Source organism: Lactuca virosa, chromosome 4 (assembly GCF_052849685.1).
Source record: "Lactuca virosa cultivar CGN04683 chromosome 4, Lactuca_virosa_CGN04683_v6, whole genome shotgun sequence".
NCBI classification, from domain to species: domain Eukaryota; kingdom Viridiplantae; phylum Streptophyta; class Magnoliopsida; order Asterales; family Asteraceae; genus Lactuca; species Lactuca virosa.
The window spans coordinates 310163126-310171528 of record NC_136429.1 but is presented as its reverse complement, the minus strand read 5'-3'; the positions used below and the strand labels follow the sequence as shown (position 1 = coordinate 310171528).

General features: G+C 32.4%; 1 protein-coding gene and 1 long non-coding RNA gene across 4 annotated transcripts; one reads left to right on the top strand and one right to left on the bottom strand.

Moving 5' to 3' along the window:
- Nucleotides 1-386: 386 nt before the first annotated feature.
- On the bottom strand, nt 387-2121 carry LOC145168898 (uncharacterized). Its single transcript, XR_013742161.1, has 2 exons — nt 1949-2121; nt 387-1415 (listed from the first exon to the last, which is right to left on the bottom strand). It is a non-coding gene; the product is annotated as an uncharacterized LOC145168898 (long non-coding RNA).
- Nucleotides 2122-3528: 1407 nt separating this feature from the next.
- LOC145108467 (uncharacterized) lies at nt 3529-8100 on the top strand. Of its 3 annotated transcripts, XM_079045491.1 has the most exons (10): nt 3529-3976; nt 4066-4152; nt 4245-4475; nt 4887-5053; nt 5973-6112; nt 6195-6332; nt 6435-6562; nt 6761-6860; nt 6945-7101; nt 7783-8100. In XM_079045491.1, the coding sequence occupies exons 2-6, from the start codon at nt 4098-4100 to the stop codon at nt 6250-6252; spliced, it is 651 nt and encodes a 216-aa protein (XP_078901617.1). In that variant the 5' UTR covers nt 3529-3976; nt 4066-4097; the 3' UTR covers nt 6253-6332; nt 6435-6562; nt 6761-6860; nt 6945-7101; nt 7783-8100. The 3 variants fall into 3 exon arrangements, with proteins under 3 accessions (XP_078901617.1, XP_078901616.1, XP_078901618.1); XM_079045490.1 differs by having other exon boundaries at nt 6945-8100; XM_079045492.1 differs by adding an exon at nt 5325-5488 and having other exon boundaries at nt 3530-3976; nt 5973-6332; nt 6945-8100.
- Nucleotides 8101-8403: the final 303 nt, after the last annotated feature.

The window sequence follows — 8403 nt, the reverse complement described above, 5'->3', positions numbered from 1 at the left end:
CTCGGCACATAAGGATGTTATCTTCATTCTTTAGGGCTTGGATATTTGCTAATGGAATATGATCCTATAACATCTAGGTTCTTGGAGGTATTTAAAATTTGTGTATTTTGGATGTTAGGTAGTGCCACGACGTGGTGAAGGCATCCCACGACATGGTGAAGGTAGTTGTGTCGCAGATTTTAAATGACTGTCACAGTGTGGCAGCCTATAGCCACGACGTGGCAGCTGTTTAATGAGAAATCCTAATTTTAGGGGTTTGTTTTTTAATTAATGGAATGTGATGGATAGGGTTTCTCAACCTCAGCCTCCATCACACTCTCTCAGCCTCCAAGCAAAGCCTAACCACCATTGTTGCCCTCTAAGTTTTTTGTGTTGATTTTTGGAGATTTAAAGAAGAAGTATGTGACTTCTAGACTTGGATTCAGAAAGATAAACGTTGTAACAAATAAATCAGTCATGTATGCGATCAACATTCAAACAATCAAAGAAGAAATACCACATGCTTGTTGCTTTAGCCGGCACATCCTTTCCATTCTGACCATTAAAAACATATCGCCCATATTGTAAGTGGTCATCACATAACTTAAAATCGTAAAGAAAGAAGGAATATTGTTTTCCTTTATTTTCACGTGACACCCATTTCATTTTGTCAAGATCTATTTCATGAATCTTGTAAGGATGTTCTGAAACTGTAATATCTATCAAATAAAGATTTTCACCAGAAGTCACAAATCCGGGACGTTTGAAATTTGGTTCTGAAAAACTCTAGGTCTCGAGTAACACCAATTTAGGGTTTGGATAGAGTTTCATTTCACATAGCCTCACTTTATCTGATCCATGAACAGAGTGTGCAGTATATATCTTCCCCTTGAAAGCAATTAAATCATGAATGGGGTAAAGGTCGGTGTAGACAAAAGTCCATTCTCGTGTACCCGCTATACAAAACCATATTTTATGATTATAGCATCGATTAAACAGAACAAACACGTATCCGGATATTGATGGTGAATAGACTAGGATACCCCTGTGATTTCCAGGGCAATGAAGTAAATCATAGGGGATATCAGGGAAATGAAGGTCATGGCTTGTGATAGGATTCAGAAGCCAGAAGTCGGAGGTTTTCTCGCCAAATAATATTAAGTAACCACAAGTTACTCCAACAATTGTCCTGCCAACAAGATTGCAGTCCTTATCGTTAGGATCATTAATAGTGAGAGATACGCACATTGGTTCTCTGGAGCCCAGAAACTTTTTCTTGTTAGAAACTGCCAGTGATCTCCATGCCTTACAAACTCTGCTGAATACAAGAAACTCAACAATTCCAAGCTTCATCATAACTAATAAAAGCACATCATGAGTAAGATCTGACCAAGGCCTGATCGTATTCCAATAAATATACTTCTTTTTTCCCATTCCTACACTTTCACAAAACAAGTAAACATCAGTATGCAATTTTCACATAAGCTACTATAATTATAAAGTATAAACAAACACTACCCTTTGAAATAATCCAATTTTACAAAAACACACCATAGTATATTATTGAATAGTACATTATGTTGTTTCATACTTACCTTACACACAATTCACCCAATAAGTTCAATTTTGTTTTGCTAACTTTCACATGTAAAATCACCAAAAAGGGTATGTTTAATTATCAAAGACAACAGAATCAACCATTCTGTATACAAAAAGTTTCAAATAAAACCAACACAAAGATGCTATTAGGTATGAAATCAGACACAATTCCATACCGTGGGAACCTAATTGCAGAGGTAATAGAAACACAAATCTAAGATATTGGTAATAGAAGAAGAAAACAGCAGAGGTATGAAATTACTTTCAAAAGTTTGCAATTGCACGCTAATTGCAATTGCCGAAAAAATCTAACAGATTACAGAGCTCCAATCAAGCTCCTATCAGAGCTAATGAAAAAACAGAAGCATACCTGTGTTGGAGATGGAGATAGCAGGTGTCGGCGTTGGATATGGAGGCAGCAGATGGCTTCGATCAAGGTCGACCGGAAAATATAGAAGCTCTCGATAGCAGCTCCCACAGAGAAGAACGAAAGAAGACTGGTGAGATTTGAGCGGCTATATGACGAGAGGAAGAAAAGTTAAGGGTTTTAAAAAAGTATAAGGTGTTTTAAAAAAATACCTCAGGTATCCTTAAATAGGGCGTTCATCAGAGGAAATTTAAAGGTTATATATATTGGATTTCGACTCTTTCACCAGATTTAATTTAATTTAATTTTATATATATATATATATATATATATATATATATATATATATATATATATATATATATATATATATATATATATATACTAGATGTAAGACCCATATATTATATGGGTTCATTTTAAAAAAATACAAAAATTCTAAACATTTGAAAAAGTTTGAGTTTACAAGAAAAATTAGAAAAAATATTGAAATATTAAAATTAAAGTGTTTTTTTTTGTTTTAAATTTAAACAAATAATTTAGATAAATAAACAAATAAAACTAAAGTTTTAATTTAGAAATGTTGAAATTAGAAAGACATTTAATTCTTGAAACTGATATGCATTTATTATTATATTTATTGTAATTATTAAATTTAATATTATGTGAATTTAATAAAATGGAAAATCACAAAATGCCATGTGGAAAAAATTTAATTGAAATTAACCACAACACACGTGGCCAAATCAATATAAGTGTTACATGTGGCAAAAAGATTTTCATTTATTAGAGTATATATATATATATATATATATATATATATATATATATATATATATATATATATTAAATCCAAAGGAGCTTAGCAATAGTAATGTTTTTACCTTTAGGTTTTTGCCACAAGTATTTAGTGAATTTGACACTTTTAGTCCTTAAAGTCAAATCTTTTACATTTTATGTTTTGATTAAGTTTTTGTGACTTTAGGTTTTTGCCACAAATTTTTAGTGATTTTGACACTTTTAGTCCTTACAGCCAAAAGTTTTACATTATGGTGTTTTTGCCACAAATCTTTAATGAATTTGACACTTTTCGTCCTTGTAATCAAAATTTTTACATTTTGACATAAAAAACACAAAAAACTTCATTTAGAATTTTGCCACCATATTTTCCCAACTTTAACATTATCACCACAACATTTTTGGATTTTCTCCACCAGTGTCCATTCTTTTAGTTGTATACTTTTGACATCTAATTTTAAGGGTTGTCGATTTTCTCTCCTATTTGTGGTTATTTACAATTTTAGTACATATCTTTTAAAGTTTGCCAATTTATTCCATATTACCCCAAAAGCGGCGTAGCCGCGAGTACTTTGCTAGTTATTCATTAAAACTGATCCAAACCAATTAAAATTTAATTGGACATTTGATTGGATTTAGTTTATTTGTTGGATATATCTTTACTATATTATTAAAGATATCGCCCATTTCTTGAAAATTAGGAGTTACAACATATATTACCTCATGTACAATATATTAAGCATTATACGTATTATACTACACGCTACACGGATCATATACTACACCCTAATACAAGGAATCCCTAAACACACTGCCATCTAACCTATTCACATCGACACCACCAAAGATGCCCCTTTCCTAACTTCATACGGAGGCGGTGATGAACAGATCAATCAAACCTCTGATTTTTTAGATCTGTAACGGAGACTAATGCTACTCAGCATCTTCGATCCTCAACTAATGGCTATCAATGATCCCGAACACAGAGAGGAGGAGGAAGCGGCTGCTGCTGACGACGAAGACACCGCCGCCTTCGATTTTCACCCTAACAGACGCTCTCAGGTCTCAGCATCTTCGATCCTCAACTATAATGGCTATCAATGATCCCGAACACAGAGAGGAGGAAGCCGCTGCTGACGACGAAGACACGGGGGCTCAGGTTGCTCCGATCGTCAGGCTTGAAGCAATCGAGGTCATTAACGGTGAAGAAAACGAGGATGCAATACTTGATCTGTGAGTATTCGACCTTTATCCGAGTTTACACGTTTGTATGGTTTATTATATAACCCTTTTTCTGATTCCTTCCATTTGAACCCAACAAGGAGTTAAAATACTGGAAATAGCAAACACAGGAATGGCTACTCTATCGCCTTCTTCTCCCCCTTCTTCCCCATTCATCACCATTACAGGTTCTCTCGAGGTTGCTCTTCGTTTATCTTTGTGCAATTAGTTACTCGATTCATTGGATTATGCATTTAATCATGTTATTTATTGTCCTTAGGCAATTTGACGACTCGTAGATTAATCCATTGTGCTGTCAGAAGCAACTGTGGTAAGCGCATTTCACGATTTAGGAGCGGTGTGATTGTAACAATGTCGATGGAGAAGAAGAAGAAGAAGGAGGTATGGATATGGACGGAGAACAAGCAGGTTATGACGGCAGCTGTTGAAAGGGGTTGGACCACGTTCATCTTCTCTTCTATTCATCGCCAGCTCGCTACTGATTGGTCTTGTAAGTCTACTGATATTGTTAGTTACTTGCTTCTAAAGGGAGATACACTCGGGACTTCAGTTGTCATGTAGGAAATTTTCATAATTATATGGATCGATTTGTTTTTATATGGATTTTCCTCTCAAAAGCTTAATCGGATGCCCCTAAACAGCTTTCAGCGTAGGTTAGATCATAGATGCTAGCAACGCATTATCCATTTTAGCTTAATTTCTATAGAAGCTCTTATAGGATTCACCATGAGTTACTGATTGCTAAACCTTTATGTCATGTTCTAAATCTTCCCATTCCTTTTCCACACCTACATTGACATTTCCCACAAATCACATACTGTGAGAAGTTATGAACATATGAATGTGGTAAAATCCAAGAAACGATTTTCATCCATCCTAATTTTATTGTTGCTACACGCAGCAATAGCATTGATAAATCCCATCTTCATTGAAGACAAGAGTCTTTTTGACAACAAGGCTAAATTGGTTGCCACAATTTCTGAAATATCTTCTCCCCAAGAATTGGAGCAACTCCAGTCAGCTTATGAGCATGCAGATAACATTATTGTTGATCTATTGGATTGGCAGGTATATATGCATCATCCCTTTCAATCTTATTCTATATGTCATCAGCAAGATTGCAGACAATTTATGTCATTTACACTTGTTAATTTTATATGTTTTATACGAACATATATTAGTATAAGTGGTCTATATGGAAGCTTAAAGATCTTAAGAGTAATCCTTACTTATTTGCAATTTATGTAGTAAAATTAAAAAAATGGTCCCTGTACTTCCTTCTTTTTACCTTGTTTTGTCTGAACTCAAAACCTTTTTCACTTTTGCTCCTTATTTCAAGGTTTCATGGAAAAGTTACAATTTTGGACTGAGCAAAGTAAAAGTAAGACAGCACAGGGGCCATATATGTAAAAGTGGTAAAACTTATATTTTAAAGTATCACAATTGAATGGATTTGGACCAACTGCAAATCTCTTATTAGAGGCTTACAAGCTGCTCTTAAAGGTAAATTACTAAATTACCCTTAATAGTCTGTCAAGTATCTAAATTATCCGTAAATAATATGCAAATTGAGAATGGAATTGAATTATGTTGGAACTTAAAAAATAACCCAAAAAATTTACATTGATTTTTGTGTAAAATTATAGTTATTTTTATTATCTTATCAAAACTCTCTATTTAAAAAAAAATATATTAACAATTTTATAGAGATAGTATTTCGATTTGTGTATATTTTGATTATACCTTATTATACATGGTCAAGTAAGTAAAACTGAAAATCAAGATAACTTGATTTTTTTTTAAATGTTGTATTGTAAAGTAATATTTATATCTTATAAAACCTCTGTATTTGCAAAAGAAAATAATTTTATTAACATCTAAAGAATTTGTAATTATTAAGTCATGTCTTGTTTTAAAATCAGAAATGTAGGACAAAGTCAAAATTTCCATTTGTTACACTATGCCTAAACCAGATGTACTTGTGTAGGCTACTGGAAAAACAATCCCTTTGGCGGTAGGATTTATTGGTCAAGTAGCAGCAACAAATGTTGGTGGCCTTGTAATTGATATGACCCGCCAAATAAAGATGGCTGGAAGGGCCCTTTGTTTGCTGGACATTCTTGTAAAGTAAAAACTGCCCTTGCCCTTGGTATTTCCCTGTGGCAGGATAATTGTTTTCAGTTATAACCATACACATTCTAATACACAGAGCAACAGATGAAAATGAAACAGAAAGAAATATAGAAAAAAAGTACCTGATATGTTGAAGCCGATGGAATACAAAGAGGAAGAAGAAAAAGACAGAAGATGGATGACGAATGTGAATGTTCTTCAATTCGTACTGCAGGTTTATATGTGTATATTAATTAAATATGCAAAATCGTCCCAAATCTAGATAATATTAAGAGATATTATCATTATCACCTTAGTGAATGTTTTGATAAAACAGGCTGTTGATGGCGTAAGTAAGATAAAAGACGGATATAACCCTGCTACCTGGATGTTGAAAGTTAGTACTTCAGCTCAAGAACTTACACTCGGAGGTGATATCTCGTATGGGCAGTTTCTTAGAGATAGGTAAAATTACCTAATTGTCCATTTTCAAATTTTCATCATTCACAAACTGTTGATTTATAAAAATTTCACTTATTTTGTCATCACTGAAGGGTATAATAATTAGATGATTAGAGTAGTTTAAAGATAAAATTACTTGTTTGCAAAGTATTGTTGTTATGGAGGGGTATTTTAGACAATTCTCTTGGTAAACAAATGCAGCAAGGGTATCCTTGAATCACTAAGGAAGAGAGCACACAGCCACACATGATGACATATGGATTCAACAGTTGCAAAAATGTTGTTTGTAATTTCACAGAAGGTTAGCCATTTTCCGATAAAACTGTTCTCTGACCTCATATTTCTTGATATTAATTCTTTCTTATTTATTTAAATTTGAAATCAGGCGCCATGTATTCATTCCCACAAATAAAACTACCCCCAAACGCAATTGAAGCTGCAAAAAGTGCTGGAAAAGTTCCTAATGTTTTCTATTGCCTCAAGCTCTTGGAAGCCACTGGCATTTCTACTGTCCCTGGTTCAGGCTTTGGCCAAAAAGAAGGGTAGCTTACTTTTCTCCTTTGCCATTTATACCCTTCTTGTTTATTTATTTATTTAATAAACTTAGTTTTGAAGTCCTGGTAATATCTTTTTTTTTATTTCATTTATTATCGAGTTATTTTTTTACATTAAGAATTATTTTGTTTTGTTTGGTATGATGGAATCGGAAGAATGGAATGGAATTGAGCATTCCCAAAGGCATTTGAATTCTGATTCCTTCCATTTTGTTAATTTTCATTCCGTCCTGGATTGGAATGAAAATTGTAATATAACCCTTTTTTATTTAAATTTTTTTTAGTATTTCATGATATTAATTAAATGTTACTAACATTTACAGTAATTTCAGCTTCTAATATATATTTTATTTTTAGTATGATATTATTTTAATGAAAATATGATAATAATATGATTAATTTTGGTATGATTTTTGACAGTTAGTATTTATGGTATGATTTAAAATATTTTTGGTATGACTTTTGACGGTTATTATTTATGGTATGATTTAAAATATTTTTGGTATGATTTTTGACATTTACTATTTATGTTATGATTTAAAATATTTTTGGTATGACTTTTGACAATTACTAATATCCGAAAATACATCATATGATACATTATTCTGTCTATAAATCTAATATATTATGTTCTTATTTTTTACTTTCACAACACAATTCACCAATAAGGAATCGGAAATTAGAAGATTACTTCATTGCATTGGATTACATTTCGTGACACGAATTCAGGTTTTCTTTATTTCTTCTATCTGTTTGATGAATCTTCTTCTGTCTTCTGTCTTCTTTACTTCTTCTACTTTACTAGATCGAATTTGGTGTAACCATTTGAATTGAGTTTTCCTTTGTATCACGTTTGTCCCTGTGTTGCTTTGTTCCTGTTCCTGTGATAGTATAATCATCTTAATGTATTTTTGTCCCTGTGTTGCTTTGTTCTTGTTCCTGTAATAGTATAATCATCTTAATGTATTTTTGTCCCTGTGTTGCTTTGTTCCTGTTCCTGTAATAGTATAATCATCTTAATGTATTTGTTAGATCTTTATAAGACATACACAGAATGTAATAGTATAATCATCTTAGGCTTTATGAATTATTTGTGTTATTTATGTTAACCATATATTTTGCACATCCTTCAAAACAAAACAAAATAATAATAATAATAATAATAATAATAATAATAATTATATGTAATGGTAAAAAAAATGGTGTTCTGATCCATGTGAATGACTGATAATGGTTTGTGATCAAACTTTAATCCAAGTTTTCAATTATTAATATGTGAAAAGAGATCTC

Coding starts and splice junctions, on each gene's coding strand:
- LOC145108467 (XM_079045491.1), top strand. CDS start 4,098: ATGGCTACTCTATCGCCTTCTTCTCCCCCTTCTTCCCCATTCATCACC. Junction 4,476..4,886: donor GCTCGCTACTGATTGGTCTT/GTAAGTCTACTG, acceptor TGCTACACGCAG/CAATAGCATTGATAAATCCC. Junction 6,113..6,194: donor TTGCTGGACATTCTTGTAAA/GTAAAAACTGCC, acceptor TCTAATACACAG/AGCAACAGATGAAAATGAAA.